At 29.6% G+C, this 18,188-nt stretch overlaps 3 protein-coding genes across 4 annotated transcripts; 1 reads left to right on the top strand and 2 right to left on the bottom strand.

Annotated features, from left to right (window-relative positions):
• Window positions 1–1,107: 1,107 nt before the first annotated feature.
• LOC105248534 lies at window positions 1,108–8,238 on the bottom strand. The gene is made up of 10 exons (XM_011253372.3): window positions 8,109–8,238; window positions 6,606–6,832; window positions 6,196–6,378; window positions 5,521–5,908; window positions 3,415–3,838; window positions 2,396–2,885; window positions 2,117–2,173; window positions 1,808–1,935; window positions 1,526–1,719; window positions 1,108–1,233 (listed from the first exon to the last, which is right to left on the bottom strand). Exons 5-10 carry the CDS (start codon window positions 3,730–3,732, stop codon window positions 1,140–1,142), a joined length of 1,281 nt encoding a protein of 426 aa, XP_011251674.1. The 5' UTR covers window positions 3,733–3,838; window positions 5,521–5,908; window positions 6,196–6,378; window positions 6,606–6,832; window positions 8,109–8,238; the 3' UTR covers window positions 1,108–1,139.
• Window positions 8,239–8,242: 4 nt separating this feature from the next.
• Window positions 8,243–13,504, top strand: LOC105248533 (protein eiger). Of its 2 annotated transcripts, none has more exons than XM_011253371.3 (7): window positions 8,243–8,441; window positions 9,553–10,164; window positions 11,369–11,595; window positions 11,744–12,085; window positions 12,290–12,488; window positions 12,658–12,945; window positions 13,113–13,504. In XM_011253371.3, the coding sequence occupies exons 2-7, from the start codon at window positions 9,676–9,678 to the stop codon at window positions 13,317–13,319; spliced, it is 1,752 nt and encodes a 583-aa protein (XP_011251673.1). In that variant the 5' UTR covers window positions 8,243–8,441; window positions 9,553–9,675; the 3' UTR covers window positions 13,320–13,504. The 2 variants fall into 2 exon arrangements, with proteins under 2 accessions (XP_011251673.1, XP_011251672.1); XM_011253370.3 differs by having other exon boundaries at window positions 12,589–12,945; window positions 13,113–13,498.
• Window positions 13,505–14,883: 1,379 nt separating this feature from the next.
• LOC112638697 lies at window positions 14,884–18,002 on the bottom strand. Its single transcript, XM_025410823.1, has 4 exons — window positions 17,873–18,002; window positions 17,502–17,752; window positions 17,092–17,413; window positions 14,884–15,037 (listed from the first exon to the last, which is right to left on the bottom strand). Exons 1-4 carry the CDS (start codon window positions 17,891–17,893, stop codon window positions 15,020–15,022), a joined length of 612 nt encoding a protein of 203 aa, XP_025266608.1. The 5' UTR covers window positions 17,894–18,002; the 3' UTR covers window positions 14,884–15,019.
• Window positions 18,003–18,188: the final 186 nt, after the last annotated feature.

Below are 18,188 nucleotides of genomic sequence, written 5' to 3'. Positions count from 1 at the left end.
ATTGTAAGTTCTGTATATCATCATTGTAAATATACCTTTGTATATACTTTCTACTACATATGATATTTGTCAGTCTCACAAATAAATGCATATTATTATGCAATATGAGCATGTAACAACAGTTTTTTTATATTTTCGTCTCAATAAAATTTTGAAGATAAATTTATAATGTTCTTAAAATATAATAGATTTTTATAAATTATAGTGGAGCACACATTAAAGTTCTTTTGATATTTTATTATTTTTTTGTAACTTTATGCTTTTTTGTTTTAATTATTACACAGTGTCAAGTCTAATAGCTAATTATAATATAAAAAAGTAATAAGAGTTTTCTTATTCAGTAGCATTTATAAAAATGTATATAAAAATCATTAATATTTACCTTTAAATGAGCAATTTTCAAGTCTTTAAAATTAATTCTTCACTAACCATCCATATTAACATTATATTTATAATTAATTTGATCTCTCGGTAAAATCGACATTATTATTTTGCATAAGAGTACATGCCTTAAAGATATGTATAAATACATATAAATATACTTCACATTATACAAAAATCTATAAAAGAACGAATTAATGAAATACCTTAGATTATAAATATTAATTGTATTCTTTATGTTTTAGTAAATGAATAGCACAATCGTTTAAAATAATTGTCAACAAATATTGGAAAGAAAAATATCTATAGAAAAATATTTATAAAACCTGAGAAGTTAATTATAGTTCGTTGATGATTCTTTTAAGAGGTATATATTTGTTGTTGACTTCATTATATTTTTTTATCTTTAACTTTTGGATATTATAAACAAATAAGAGTTACACTATTGTGCAACATTCACTAGTTATAAACATTGTTAAATATAGTATCAACATTGTGATATCTCTTATGTATCTTACACACATATTTTGAAAATCACAAGACTTAAGTTGCCATATTCATGCATTGTTCTGGTAAGTTTATTTGATTTTAGTTATTTTGTCCTTTTTAATTATCACAATATATAACCGTTATATGATAGTTGCAAATGCAAAGTACTTTATCATTTAATATGATATATATATATATATATATATATATATATATAATATATATATATATTCATGTGTCAAATTATATCTTAATATATATTTTAAAACTCATAAATCTTTATTATTTGGCCTTTTTCTGTTCTTATCATTGGAAAGTAGCACAAGTTGCACCTGACTATATCCCTCTCGCAAATTAACGAATCTAAAAATATAAAAGTTTATTTAAAATTTCTGCATTAGTATTCAAAAGTATCATGCATTTTATGTCAGCATTAGTAAAATCAATCTCAGAATCAGTAAAATAAAAATAATCCAACAGTACACTATATGAAAATGTACAAGCATAAAGAAATAATAAAGAAATAAAAATTCTTTTCGCAATAAGTAATGCAAAATACAAATATGTCAATAAAAAAAATGTAAATTCATCAAAAGAATTGTTTTAAATGTCCTGAAGTTTTCAAGATTCATATATTTCACTTATACATTTGTACCTGTTTCTCTCCTGTTGTTGTATGGACAGTCTATCACCTTTCCGTAGATATGTAGTTAGGCCTGTATAACATGATATTTCTGATGAACTAACAGAAGCACTGGCACATGTAATAAGCTTTTGTTTCATTGACGAACCCTCAGAATTTAACACCACCCAATAAGAATGACTCGTCGATTTTCCGAAATAAAAAATCTGTAATTACAATATCTTTTTAAGCATAAATAAAAACACAAAGAATATCTAAACATATTAATTTAATAATTATTGTTTAAATTTTTACCTGTACAGAGATCATATATAAACCACTTATAGTAACTTCAATCGAATAATTTTCTTCTGCCAAGTAGAACTTGTTGAAATCATATGAACCATTGTCCTTGTTACTTTTAATCCAAGGTCCTACATAAGCTAAAAATCATTTTTTATTTTCAATATGTGATACTACATATGAGTCTTGTATCTATTCAATAAAATTAAAATTAATAAAAATTAATTATTAATTCACATTAAATAAAAAAGTTTAATTGTAAAGATCGAATAAGTTTGAAAAACTTTAAAATATAATTGTATTGTTTTCATTATTAAATACCTGTATTTTGAAAATCTTGTTCCGGTATTGCACCAACAAACGTAACCACTGCCGGATCTATAAGACAAATTAAAATTATTTCTCGAACTTAGAGATCTTTTTTTAAATAAACTATATTGAATTAATCGAATCAATTAAGCAAAATTTTAATTAATATAATTATAATTAAATTTTTGATTAATATAATTATATTATAATTTGTAAGTTAATTTGTTTCTATAAATCAAGTAAATAGTTTACCGATAACATGTTAATTAAAAAAAAAAGAAACAGATATACCCAATCGCCTTCGACTGCGTTTGGGCCATCTTCTCGGGAATCGCCGTTTTTTACCTCTTCCTATATTTTCTAATTGTCTCTGTAATCTTCGTGATTTTCTTTGTACATCTACTGTATTATTACCATTCCTCTCATCTTCCGTTGTCGTGTGATTTTGTGCTTCAATTTCTATATCCCTTTTTTTACGTGACAAATCTCTTTCATCTTTCATCTTAGATTCTTTAATCTCTGACATTATCTGATTAATGTCATCTAAAATTCTACTTTTACGTGCATCATCTTGATGATCCACTGGTTGAACGGAAGTAGATAAAACCGTTGAATTATCCTTATCAAAGATTATCAAGACAGTGTTGGAATTCTGATCATTTTCAATATTTGATACATTAGTAGGTTTGAGATTGAAAGGATCGTTTATCGAGCGGATATCCCACGGTCGGGCGTTATATACGATTGGATTATATCTGAGCCGGGACATAATATTATTTATCTGAAATATAAGAAAAATGTTAAGGTAACAATAATATTAAATATTAGACAAAGATATTAGAAGTTCTTATAATTTCTAAATAATAAAAGCAAGTTAAATAATGATCAAAATGCAAATCTAAAGATGATGTTGATTTTTTTCGTTATATCGTTATGATTCGTTATATGATCCGTGATTACGTAAATCAAGCTGGAGAAAAATAGTACACGTGATATTCGTCCTACATCGGATGATGCACATTCCATCCGATAACAAAGTAGATGATTAACTCTCGAAAATCAAAACATATATTATAATTATATTATTTATTCATGCTTATTTATAGTTTCAAATGTGTTCGAATTTATGTTTAAATGAAATAGATAGATAGAAGGAAAGACAGAAAGGAATGCATACAAAGACACACATACATATACATGTGATTAATTTCTTATATGTGCATAAGTATATATAAAAAATTAACAACTTTCAATGTAAAAAATGTGTAGAAATTAATCTGTTAAATCTGTACTGAAGAAATTCATCTTACCCGTAGTTCTAAATTTCTTATTTTTTCTTTATATGTGTAATATCGACGTGCTTCATCCTCCAATATTCGGTCACGTTGTAGTGTGTTTGATGCATTTTTCATTTGAGAAATTACTACTACGCTTATTATAAACATTAAGAGAAGGAAAATATCAGAAACAATTAGCCAACAATAAACATCCTTCTTTAAATTCTTTACGTAAGATTCCTTCTTTAAATTCTTAACGTTGACATCCAGGTTTAAGTTATTTGTGACATCAGTGTTGTTCCGCATTAATTTGATACTATTTTTCAGCGAACATACTTCAATCTTCGACATCTTTTAAATATCTAGTTTTTTAGATATCTTTTTTAAATATCTAGTTTCTTCTAATCATTAGGAGAATCTCGTTATCGTTTATTTAGAGATATATATCGCGACGTGCCTGAAATATGATATGTATGTGCAGTTATCAGTGTATCGGCAATTAATATATAATAATTTACATAGAATATAAACAAATTTTCTTATCGAAAAATGATATATATAAATATATCATTATACGATAATAAATATATATTAGTCTAAAAAAAGAAACAAAAATTGTTTTGTTCCATTATAATCACGTAATTTTTTTATGTAAAATATTTGTAATATATTTGGAAATTTAATTATATAAATAATAATAAAAAATGTTGAGTACATATGTGTATAAATAATGTTTAAATATATTGTATTATTTAACTATTATATTTGTAATTTAATTTATTATAATATAATTATAATATTTCTTTTATAAGTTTTATATATATGTATATATATATATATATTTAGTTATTTAAAAATATATGCGTCATTCTTTTATTTTTTCACACGAAAAAAATTATATATTCTACTCCATTTCTAGATCCAAACTAAAGAATTTTTTCTAAAGAAAAAAGTACCTGAGGAAATGTTAAAAGCCTAAAAAAAGAGCAAACAATAGCAAGTTTCCTTTTAAGATTTTATTGTGCAGCTAAATCTCTATGTTCTCTAGGATGTATCTCTAAGGATTTTCTGTCCATTTTCGAATTTCATTGTATTTAGAAAAAGATTCCTAAAAAAACTTAAAAATACCTAAATTTCGATACTTTACCTACTGCGCGTGACCTTTACATGTGTATTCAAAAAGATGTTGAGCATGTCATTCATCAACTTGTTTCTTTTTTTTTTATTTGACACTTAAATGAATCAAATGTTTAATCTCTGTTAATGCAAAATGTCTGTAAATTTCTTAAAAGACATTATCGCAGATTATCTTCTCGTTATGTAAAACTATCCGAGTGTACGATTTACATCGATAAGCGATGTAAACATGTAGTTGTATCCGCAAACACAAATACATTTCCGATTATAACAGATGTAAAGGACAAAGTACTCTTCTTAGCAAATGATCTCTATTTCGAAGTTTATATCCTTCTTAGAGCTTATAATTTTATTCCTTTAAACATTACATCGTTCCCGCGCAGTGACACATTTCCCGCCACTTTATTCCATATATGAGCATGTTCTTTTATAAGTAGAGAATTAAAAATAGTTACACATTTCTTGTATGTATATGCTCGCCTTTATATTATATGGAGTTTAATTTGTACAAATTATAATTATAAATAATTATAAAATAATTATATTATAAATATTTTTATAAGATAATTATAATATGAATTTTGAATATTTAAAATATATTTTCCGAAAAATTTTTAGAAATATTCTTAGCATGTTTTTTAATCAAGTTTCAATATTATTAAAGACATAGACACACAAATTAACTAATATAATTTTAATCTTATTCCCCACTTCTTTTTCATTATATTAAATAACAATATAATTATTAAATATAATTATTAAGTTATTCTTGTAAGTTACACATCAAAGACATACATTTTTAAATTTTTAATTAAGAAGGCTTTGAAGATTAAACCATTTTATTTGCAAAATTTTTTTGCAAACAAAAAAAAATTATTCCAACACTATAAAAGAAATATCTTCGTGTGAATTTTAAGGGTTAGAAAAAGCAAATATTTTCGGTGCACGATTTAATAATGTTGAAAGAGCAATCAAAGCAAGCGCAATTGAAGACGCACTTACCTCCGAATGATGTTCCCGCCTTTCCTTACGGACGGGTGAATGATGGATCATCGATCGAACTAGTTCATTTGGATCAGACCCGCCCGAGACGCGCGCGTAAGATCTTTTGTTTATCTCTTCCTCGCGGTCCACATCACAATGGGCCTTACGTAGAACACGACGGTAACGCCACGCTCGTATTTGATGAGCGACAAATCTTTGCTGGCTTCGGTTACCGATGCTCGCTAACTCGACGAGATATCTCTACAACTGTGTCGATGGCTTTGTTCGTCGACGTGTTTCCGAATGCGTGAAAATGTGCATCTGTACGATTCTTCTACATCTTCTGATTCCATAGAAAGAGACACAGCTTTCTGCTCAATGCGTTACATGGCCTACATTATACACTCTGAAATAAGATAATTAAGTTATTATAAAGCATTGCAAACACATATTTGCAAACAACATGAGAATCTATAATAGATTCAGGAAACATAGACTGCTCTTATCCAGTTGCATCGCAAGTGGAAAAAATTTGTTATGAAAAGAATACGACTACTTAACGAAATTCCTTCGATAGGTTTGTTTTTTTTTTACTTTCAATAGAAAACGAAAAAAATATCAGTACTTTTTGTTGCGTCATTATACCTGATTTGATTATGAGCAGTCTATGTTTTCCATATCTATATGTTATACCTGAACATGAAATACATCACAAAAATAGGTCCGCGGGTAAAGTGATCCTTGATAAAATACTCCACATAGTAAGATCCTTATTACTCATGGCCAGCGCGATTCATTGTAGCAAAGAGACATTTTATCACGTTCTTGTATTTAATGTCCCGAGCGCTCACGTAACTTGTCATGTTGAGAAAAATTCTGCAATAAAGATACTAATTAGTCATCATACGATGCCCTAAGTCGCATTAAACTGGGTAATCAGATATCACGTGTGTCATCAAACGCGTAAAATGCGGGGCAAGGACTTAAAATGAGAGAACTGTCAACAATTCTCTTAATAAGATCCTAGCATTAATAATACATTAAATTTATATATTTGACAAGCAGAAAAAGAAATTCATTGCTCGGTATTTTCAGAGACATACCTGAAGAACATGGATGACAACGACAATTAGATGTAATTATCTTCACTGTACTACTACTGCACGCTTATATTAGATGACTGCCGGACTGTTAGTCATGGAATTTCCAACCTGATATCATTCAAACTCAAATATTTCGCGATTGCGATGCACTCAATTATCCTGGTACTGGAATATTGTTTGACCAAATGTGTCCAGTTATGCAAATATTATTTAACAAAATGTAACATCTGCAAATATTATCATCATTAACAGAAATATTCATTAATACCTATTAATATATAATATTCGCAAATATATAAAGAGCAAAAGTGTATGTCTGTAATAAAGTTAACAAAAAAAAATGTTACAGTTGAAAATTAACTATAATTAATTCTAGGAAGCTTCACTTTATCTTGATAAACCGCGACTAAATTTTAAACGCAGGCTGTGTATGTGTGTATCTCATGATTAAATTATTTAATTTCTCAATACAATACACACACTTCATGCGAGACAAGCAGCCATATGTGTACATATATTCTAGGAAAGGATTCTCCTTCGTGGAATTTTATCGTCAATTACCGATACCACAACGAATGAAAGAAGAAAAAAGAAAGAAAGAGTTTTATAACGGTGGTCTATTTATTTATACTTCTACGATATAATCCGTTAATGATTAAGAAATCGCTGAGAGGAAATATTTGTTTTACAAATTGATTAGCGCGACTAGCGAAATATATCTTCAAGATCGAGGAGTTTAAGATAACTTTTTCGAAAGACAAATTTCGAAAGAGCGAAAAAATTAATATTAATATTTTGTCATTCTTATACTTATTATTATCTTCATCTTTTATAGATACTTTCAGATTATTTTTACCTTCAGAGTTTTACTTTTGAAATCTAGAATTTAGGATTTAGATTCTAATATCTAAATTGTAAAATTCAAGACTAAGATTTAATTTTTTATTAAGATATTTAATGTGAAAATATTGGAAATAAATAGATTTGAGATCAACAAATAATTTACATAAATGAAATATCTTGTATTATATCTGTATCAGATATGTAAAAAAATATACTCCGGAACTGATTACATGATTTATATATACATATTCACACAGTTGCGCATAATTTCTTCGTTATCAATTTGAAAAGCAGTATAAGCGTAATTAGAGGCTTGCAAACGTGGTCAGTGTAAAGTTTTGAATTGCGATCGTCTCATTGCGATTATCTTTTGCATCTTGTTTAGTTAGATTTGACTCATTCTTTGTGCGCATTTACTTATACTCCTTCTCCATTTTCGTCTTTCATTAATCTCTTTAAATATTTATATCATTACATTTGTAATCTGACAATGTATTTCTTTTTACCGATTTTTAAAAGAAATATTGATCGATAAACATCCTTTAGTATCGCTACACAATTATTATTATATTTTAAAAAATATCAGATTTAATCCAAATATAAAGTTTATCTAAATTTAATAATGTGATAGAGAAGAAAGTATAGTATAACATTTTGTACCGTTTGACAAGAGCCGAAGGCGCCGCAATAATAAACGCCGACGTGCTTCATTCTGTTCTTCAGTATACTTGTGCCCATCGTGGGCGACGGATGCGCATTGTCAACTGCACGCGTTTCTAAATCTCGTGTGAATGCTCTGGAAACATTAATAATCAGTGATAAAAATAGGAACGTTATAAATATATATTTTTTATGTAAATTAAATTAAATTTATTATTAACAATTTACGTAATTTTTACAAAACGTGCAATAATCAAAATTTATTTTAAAAAAAGTGCGTTTTAAAGATATAAAAATATATTTGTTAAATCAGAAGTGAATCATCAATAAATAGTAGGTATTGAAGCGGATTAAAATTTAAATTAATGAAATAATATATATCCAACATATACATAAAAACTGTATCCCGATTTATAAAGTAAGACTTAAATAATAGAGAAGTAATAATAGTGAAGTTTACCTCTTCGAAATTAAAAGATTTTTTTATAAGTACAAAGCTCCAGAACATCGCTAATTTAAGAAACGTTAGATTACGTCAGAAAGGTAACGGTCAGATTAGATAAAGCAATCTTACCGTAGATATGAAAATTTCAATTAAAAATGTGCATTTTCTATTATTAAAGCTTTCTATTATTATTTTCTATTATTAATTTTTTGCATTTTTATGAAATAATTTATACATCTAAAAAACTTTCTTTTAAATCAATCAATTAAATCAACATATTTCATTTTTAATTATCTTCTATTTTTATTTCTTATATAAAATATAGTCTATTCTCTCTTTGTATCTCTGTTCCTGCCGCAGGACGAGAACAGTACGGAAAATGATGAGGTTGGATATAAAAGAGGAGGAGGTCCTCTTGTAGTTCTCTACCTTTAGGGGGGAAAAAAACTCGCCGGACAGGTTTTAAAGCGGGACAGGACCGGTGCGGGATATTTAACGTCTCCGTATATCGTAAATCTTCAAAATTGTACAATCAGATGGACCGCGTCTGTTCCGCGCGACTGCCGAAAGTTTTTTGTAGATCTTCTCTTCCGGTTTTTCACTTATGAAATATCAATTTTTTTATCTTGATAGAAACGAGTATTTTCCGCGATTATTTTTACGCCATAACTCGCGAAAAAACATTAGTTATTCGAATACAAAATGAAAGAAAAAGACATACCTCAATATTCGAGTACAACGCGTCGAATAACATTGATGCATCTTGATAACGTAAATAGCATCCTATTAAAGACGATTAAAATGTTTGTCCATGATGTAATAACCAGAATAGATCTCATGTAATTTTATCTGATCCTATAATAGGAACTTTATTATTATTTAGCCGATTCAAGGCTGAAATCTTTTCTGGAGCTTCGCAGTACATAAACCTGTACAAATACAGAAATCGAGGATTATCATTCAATAATTTATATTAAATGTATGAAATATGTTTAATAGAAAGAAACACGCACCATTGCATGTAAAGTACGGTGTGGTCGATGAATTACTCCGCTTGAAAAGCAAAAGATTCGCGGCAACGCAGTTTCTACGTGAAAAATGATTTCCTGACCGTGTCAATCAATGGAGGATGAACTGTGTTCTCGACACGCGATCGTTCTGTCAAATTACAAGGACGCGTATGAACATGTAAATCCTCGCGTTGAATTTACAAAGTTAGACAAAGCGATAATCCTACCGAATAAGCCCATGCCTTCCACGATGACATCGATGTTACCGGAGGAGGATAGCAAGGCGACAAAGATGAAGCAGAGGCTGATGAGCAACGGCCATGTGAAAGAGGAAACGCGTTCCTTCTTGAATATCTTGCGAGAAAACTTGAGCGTTTCACACTCCGATCTCGAGCAAGGATTCAACAGATCGCGACAGAGACCGAGCAGGAACATGATCCTGAGTGTGTCCGCTCTCATGATCTCCATTCTTTGCCTCGGTCTTGTAAGCTGGAAGCTAAGCTCGAATGCGCGCGAAATCGAGCAGCTGAAGAGGGAAGTCGATAGCTTGAAGCGGTTTCTGGAATTAGATATCAATGATGAAATAAAGACTCTCAAAAAAGTAAGTATATCTGTACAATAAATATATGATAAGTTGATATTAAGTGCGTCCCTGAATGGACTTCTTCATGGAATGTAAGAAACAAATTACATTTCTCTCCTATTTCCAGTTCGAGCTTTACTAATTGTCGTACACATCATGTACAAGACACGTGAGAAAATTCAAGTTACATACAGACTATTGAACTTCATATAGATTCTTGTATATCTATATACGGTTTATCTTTGACCCCTAGTGCGATTCGTCTCGACTATGATAACCTTGAGTTTCGATAAAACCAGATGAAAGTAAACAAAATGTTAGAGATTTGCAACTTTCCACTGCTTTAACGCATTTGAATATTTCATAATTCGATAAAGTGTAAATTTCTCGTTGTCAATTTTAATTTAATAGCCACTTTCCCTTCAAATTCTCTAATTGAAAAGTAATCTAATAGAAAAGGAAGGAAATTAAACATATTTTGCTTAAGGCGAGAAATTTATAGCCAATGGCTAATTTTTCTGGTGAAAATACATTCGTGAATAAGTGAGAAATGTATTGCACATATAGTGTTTATCAATTTCATCACTATTTTTATCTGCGATAATTTTAATCGGACAAAACTATCCGAATTTACAAAGATTTTCATTAAATCTCTCTCATTAACTTATCTATCCGATCAAGATTAAATTGTTTTTTCATATCTTTCCCTAGCACACATCTTCTTTCTTTTAAAACAATTTATTTACACGAAAAGGAACTTGCTATATATTTTTGAAGGTTTATTGCAAGCTAAAATTACAAATAAATAATTTGAAATATAAAAATAAGCGTATATGTAAAATATAAGAATCGACTTTTTTAATTAATTATTACATATTTAATAATTTAATGTTCAATTCAGCTTATTACACATGATTGATAAGAATCCAAGCATATATAAATATATGATTGGATTGTTAAAATTATAGGAAAATTTGTGCGAGATGAAACTATTTTAGTCAATAATAGAACTTTTGTTTCCAGCAAAATTTTCCATTATGGAGAATTCGCGCTGCTTTTAGATGCAATTATTTCAATTGTCATTCAAAAGGAAATCATATCACAATTGCCTATAATTATATTGCTAAACCAGAAAATTTCTGTTACATACAGAATGATTCATATGAAAATCTCAATTATCCGCATAATTCTATAAGCATATTACTTTATTTGCATATTGCAGTTGTACCGAGAAGCGAGCGAAGATAGTGATCCAGACGAAGCGGACATTGATAACGCTGATTATGATTCTAATTATGAAGACGACAGTTCCGCATCGCAGGACGATTCCGATTATTCCCGCGCTCGTTTGACTTATGACTCTAGATCATTAGGCTTTCTGAAAACTACTATATCGGCACCCACGAATTCTCATGAGACCATTGTTGAAAACAAACAAGAAAATTACAAGTGAGATAATATATATTTTTTCTGCAATCAAACAAGTTAAAAATTAGCAGAATTAATATCGATTTGTAGCGTTAAAAATTTATAGATTCACACATTTATAAAGGACTCTAGCGTACTTTATCAATTAAGTCATATTTATTACATCTAGAAATATCGAACGAAAACTTGAGGAAGAACACACACCATTATTAAATCGCGAGGAGAAGATTGGCGATGGAAATAGCACAGAACACAAACACGACGACATCGTCAGGAGAGATATATCTACAAATACAGGATATATTAAAGAAAGTATCAAATTAAAGCGATCTGTGAGCGATCATACAACGGTTGATGAGTCTTTGATAAATACATCAAATTATCATCGTGCCGATCGACATTCTACTAAGGCTATTTCAAGTGTGCCCAAGATGCGTCCTTACGCAAGCGATGAAAGCCACGCAATTAATGCTACGATACTCGCACTTCTGGAACAGATAAGTTCAACATCGTAAGTTGGCGAACATCTTTATTAAATACATAATCGACTGAGAAAATTTTATTGAGTAGAGTTATTGCTTAGAAATTTAGAAAAAAATTTTTAAATGAGCTTCTTTTGCCCTAATATTAAAGGTTAAACTTTACTTAATAAATAATGACAATTGTTAGAATTATATTAAATAACACAAATTAAATCAATTATCTTCCGAGACAGGCATTCCCCGAAGAAGTATCACACCCACGCGCGTCTACAGGCATTTCCTCTGGTGCACGACGACCAATTAAGCGAAGTAATTACTCGACCTAACAGCCGCATGAACGAAAATCCAGAGACTATAAGTGACAATGGAAGAGTCAATTGGCGGAACGCGCATCGCAATATCAAGGAAGCCGAAATTCACAAATCCGTTCAGGTAGGTATAAATGTGGTGAGGTTGTTGCAAAGTTAACAAGATTCGAGCATTATAAAGCTCTAGTCGAGTGAAGACGCATAAAGCCGTTGTGATGAATTAGAATTTCAAAGTGGCCAAAAAGGAATTACATCGAAGACTCACACGAAGACATTTACGTGCACCACGGCAGATTTACGCTACTCACTATGGTGCGGATAGCGCGCTCTTCACGGCCGAGGACGAGCACATCGGCAACGGCAAAGCGCGACACAGCAATGGCATCTTCAAGGCATGGCAACCAAGCGATTGGGTAGCCGAATTCGATATGACCAGGTACTTCACGCTTTCCAATGATGGTAAACTCACTGTGCACGAGCCAGGATTGTATCTGGTATACGCGCAGATTCACTATCTGGATGAGCACGACGAGAACGGTTTCCGTCTTCTGGTCAACGACAGGTCTATCCTACAATGCATGGTAAGAATTGAAGGAATAAATTATCATATTTCTCAGAAAGGAAATATTAATACAATAAAAACTTGATATACATCTAACGAGAAATTTCTAAAGTGAAGAATATAACAAAAAATAGAAATATATAATACGCAATATGTATAGTATAAAATAACGAATGTTATTTTCAGGTGTATAGCCCAGGTCGGGGACATAAAAGCCGTTCGTGTTTTTCAACTCAAGTGACGGTTTTACAGGCAGGTGATCATCTGGTCCTGAAAGATATTGGTACAGCAAGGTATACTCTCTTTCAACGCGATAAAAGTTTCTTCGGTTTGGTGAAACTCGGTGAACTGAGACAGCAGCAGAAACATCAACAATTGAACCACAACAATTGATGCATTAGTAATTTAAAACGTTTTAAAATTATTGATAACGTTAAAAAGATAATAAACGAGTTGTAGTCATCGACTTCTTACCATTTAAGTTAAGAATTTTTATATCTCTTGTAATATAATACAGTCTTTTTACACTCGCGTGAATTATTAATAATTTTGTTTTGTAAAGAGATTACATCATTTCTTTGCTATAGAACTTTTTTATATATTTTATAATTTGATTATTACGCGATTATTGCACGTTATTTTCGTTTACATAAAGAGAATCTCCAAATATTAATTAGTTTAAACCTCTAAATATTAATTAGTCTGTGTGTGTACACATATTCTATATAAAATATTATATTCCACATAATATTTTATATAGAATATGTATACACATACAAACATATTTCTAAAAGAAATAATAATATATACATATATATTTAAGAATAAAAACATATGTATAATAAAGTAAAATTCAAAACAATGTTTGTAATAGTACAAGACTTTTCTTGTAATAATACAAGTAAATCTTCAATGGCAACATATTTTATTGTAAGTCATCCTTTTGGTGCAATATAATTTTGAGCGAAGACTCCCGATCGGTATCAGATCTCCCGGTACATCCATCAAATCAACGATAAAATTCGGTTTTATAAGTTTGGTTGGATAAACTATTGATCGATAATCTTTCCGAGAAGATATTTTTTCAATCTTATGTTCGCCACGATGCGAGGAAATACTTGATTTATCTAACAATCCGGGAGAAACAGACGTAGCTATTTCTTCACGATATGCATTGTTATCATCTAAATAAGTGCTAAATAATTCTTCCTCATTCGAATCTTCTATCTATACAAGATACTCAATAGATTATAAGCGATTTAGTAAAAATGTATATATCTATAGCATCAGTGATTAAATATTACTTGAGGTACTGCTATTTCGATCCACGATATACCGTATTCCCCGCGTACGAGAGCCGCTGGAAGGCATATTCTATCGGCTATCGCCTTGAAAAGCAAAGCTCGTTCGAGATAAGAGCCTATGCGAAGTTGCCCGAGCGGAATCACGCTCGTTTCTAAGCATTCTTTAATTTTCTTCAAGTGAACTTCAAGCTGGTGATCGATGCATTTGTTCGTCGAATCGAAACCGGACATTTGACGCGCCACAAATTGAGCTAACATTCTTGCACGCAAAAGAACGTATTGGATGTTCGTCACCTTATCTATATCTGACGCATTTCTGTATCATATATAAGAGAAATCGCTTTTATCATGTGTAACTCTAATAAGTTGTGTGTATATATATATATATATAAAATTTTTAATCATATTTTTGAAAACTCTACTAACAAATCTCTTTTTGATTCTCTCGCTAAAACCATACATTTAAAAAGTTCCACATATTCAGTAAAATATGGATCGCATTGTAATCGTCCGAATTTTGATTCAAGTAATACATTTATATTTTCTACAAATAAGAATGTTCCTTTTAGAGTGATATTTCTTTTTAAAATGTCGAATATTTCTATATGATACAGTATTTAATATAAAATATGTTCCATTGTTATATTGTTCAAATTATGATTTAATTTTGCATTACGTAATGTTTTATTACCTTTAAAAACTGTCCGTAAAGCATTCGATAGAGTTGATGATGGTACACAATTTACTACATAAATAGGCTCCAGTGGACAATATTTAAATCGAAAGATATCATCCAATACCGGAAATCTGAAAAAAATAGTATGACAATATTAGCAGTTATAAAAATGTTGCACATAATTTGACAAATCATATAATAGTTTTTACTGCAATAATAGGAGAAATCTATGTCCATATGAAAATACATACGGACATATATTCCTTCGTAAAACATAAAATCCATCCTGAGTAAGATCTTGTAGAGACAAGCGTCCCGTAAGAGCAAATTTGATTGGTAAATGCGATTTAAAAAGCGTCTTTATGCAAGTATCCCATGCAGGAATCACTCTCGAAAATGAAGGATTATTTAACATGCTGTAGAATAATTATATGATATTACTATTTAATTGGACAGATTCATATATATTAATTTTAACAGATATCTCAAAATTCAATATTCTCTTATAACTAAAAGACCCTTTCTCTTTTAATAAACGTCATAAAATTGTAAGAGAAAGAGTCAAACTTACTACGAAAGATATTCATTTTCTACAAACGCATTTGCTACAATTAAATCTGTGGAAATTGTTTGTACGAGCTGTATCACAGAGTTTGTTACCGAGATTGAATGTGTATCAGTAATGAGAGAATACAATCTTTGAGGTCCATTTGCTTTTATAAAATAATTTCGTCCATTCTTTTCTAAGCATAGCACAGAAAGTAAATTGCAACAAGAAATTTTTAATTCATCTAGAAATGGATAAGTTGACTAAAAGATAAAAATATTTTTTATCAAATATTGTACATTAGTTTCAGAGATTAAAGTGTATGAAATATATATATAATACTTATTATGTTATATACTTCTAAAAGCAAGCAAATGATATCAAGATTGTCAAGATTGATTAAGACATCCCTAAATTTTGGATAGTATGCTATGGCAAGCAGAGCTTCAAGAAAAATAATACAAGTTTCTACAGGAACTTGTTCTACAAATTGTTTTATCAATTGCAATAGATAATCCTTAAAAACCAAAATTACTATTATTTATATAACCAGAAAAGCTTGTTATTCTATTTATGAATGAGTGTACATAAAAATATATGAAATATGTATTTATAATACAATTACATACATGTCCATGAATATCTAAAAAGATATTGCAATTTCTAATATCACTTATTAACAATTTCTTGAGCGCGAAACTTGCAGCATGTTTTGTGGACCACTGCAAGTCCTCTTTTTTCAATAAGTCTGAAACAGTATTATTTTTCCTAGTCTCCTGTTTTATGTAATTATGAAAAAAGTTTTTAAATGTGTTAATCATGTAACCTAAAATAATTTTAACAAATTCCCTATTTGCAAATTCCTTTGCAGCAAGATTAAAAAGTGCCATTCTTCCAATCCCATAACATACAATCTCAGTAATATCAGGTTGTGTCCATTGTTGTAATACATTTATTAAATGTTCAACAATCTCATACGAATGTAAAATCTATCAAGCAGATATGTAAATGTATATATTACATATAAAAAAATTAAGTAGTCCTTTTTTTACATGTCTTAAAATATACAATGTTATATAAAATTACTTTTCTTCCATTTGAAGTATTCGCAATATGTACAATAACTCTAAATGCTTCTGTAAAAAGTTCTGGAGCTGCTACATGATCTATATAATTTAATATTTGTGGAATACTTCCAATTTCAATAAGTTTATCTACAGCAACTAGATTTTCAGCAGCAAAATATAATATTTTCAAAGCTTTAATGTGTAAATTATTCCATTCATTATTCTACATAATATAAGTAATATTAATAAAATTTAAAATAAAAAATTTATTATAAAAAGAATAAAATGTATTTTAGCAATACCAAAATTATTTATAGAAGCAAAAATTTCTTACTTTCAGAAAATTTAACAATGTTTCAATTCCATTTGTTTCATGGAATAAAGATTGTATATTTTCATCTTTATTCCTTTCAATTATATCAGCAACTACAGTTAGTGCGAGACATTGAATCTCTGGATAACATGACTCAAAGTGTTGATACAAAAGAGGGAAATTAAATTTCTAATGACAATAAAGAACAGAAAAATATAAATTGAGCGAATTTCAAGCTTTGCAAATTCAATAACAAACCTCAGTTTTCAAAATTTTACATGCAATTAGAGGATCCTGCATGAAATTATGTAGAATCTCCATATTATTTTTCTGTATATCTGGATCCAATGATTGTATCCCATCAAAAAGAAAATTCATGTTTAAACAATGTTCCACCAGAAGAACAGAAGCATATGGATTTCTAGAGATTCTTGCAAGTATCGCAGAAAAATATTCTTGCATAAAGATATCTCCTTCACTTGTTAATAGTTCCATAAAATGTAATAAATAATTAGACTCAATGAAATAACTCGTTACCTCTGGCATTGCCATCATTTCTACCAATAATTTTGCAGCAAATCTGTAACATACATATAATTATATTAAACATAGCAAAAAAATTACCTTCTAAATATTTTACATTATATATATACTTATTTAGTACAAACCTTCGAATAAATAAATCCTTGTGTTCAATAATAGGAAGAACATCATTCACGATACCAAGGTCGAAAAGTATCTTTACGTTATCTTTCGACTTACTAGCATACTTTGATAAAGCCTCTACAGCTGCCAACAAGATAGCTCTTTCCTTAGATTGCAATAGTAATATCGTTGATTCTGCATCCTTGGCCTCAGAAAGGGATGAACGAAATGGAGTATATTTTAATTCTTCTTTCTCATCTCTTTCTTCATTGTTCTATTCACATAAAGATCAAATTTAGATGCAAAATTTTATTTTCTTGATAAGTGAGCGACTGACTATTTGATACACTCGCCCCTTTCAAGTCAAATAACAAAGAGACTTGACAAATCTTACCTTCGAATCCTGTGCTTGCATATTATGGTATATAATTCTGCAGGCGATAATAATTGATCTCCGACACTGTCTGACACAACCAGACGATACAAAAAACGTTTATTCCAACTCTTTCGTTGCTCACATTTTTCGCAATCTGATCGTCGTTCAAATGTTGAAAATATCGAAATTGGATCAATTGACCAATAGCAGAAGTTGCTTCTCAAAAGTCTCTGAAAAACCAATCCCATTCGACATGAGATAAAAGCTCGTCGACTATTGGTCGACGAGCTTTTATCTCATGTCGAATGGGATGTCTCATTGTACTCAAATGCAA

The sequence above is a fragment of the Camponotus floridanus genome, unplaced genomic scaffold, assembly GCF_003227725.1.
Source record: "Camponotus floridanus strain SB8 unplaced genomic scaffold, Cflo_v7.5 scaffold35, whole genome shotgun sequence".
NCBI classification, from domain to species: domain Eukaryota; kingdom Metazoa; phylum Arthropoda; class Insecta; order Hymenoptera; family Formicidae; genus Camponotus; species Camponotus floridanus.
The sequence above is the reverse complement of the archived record's forward strand: the minus strand, read 5'-3'. Positions and strand labels throughout refer to the sequence as shown.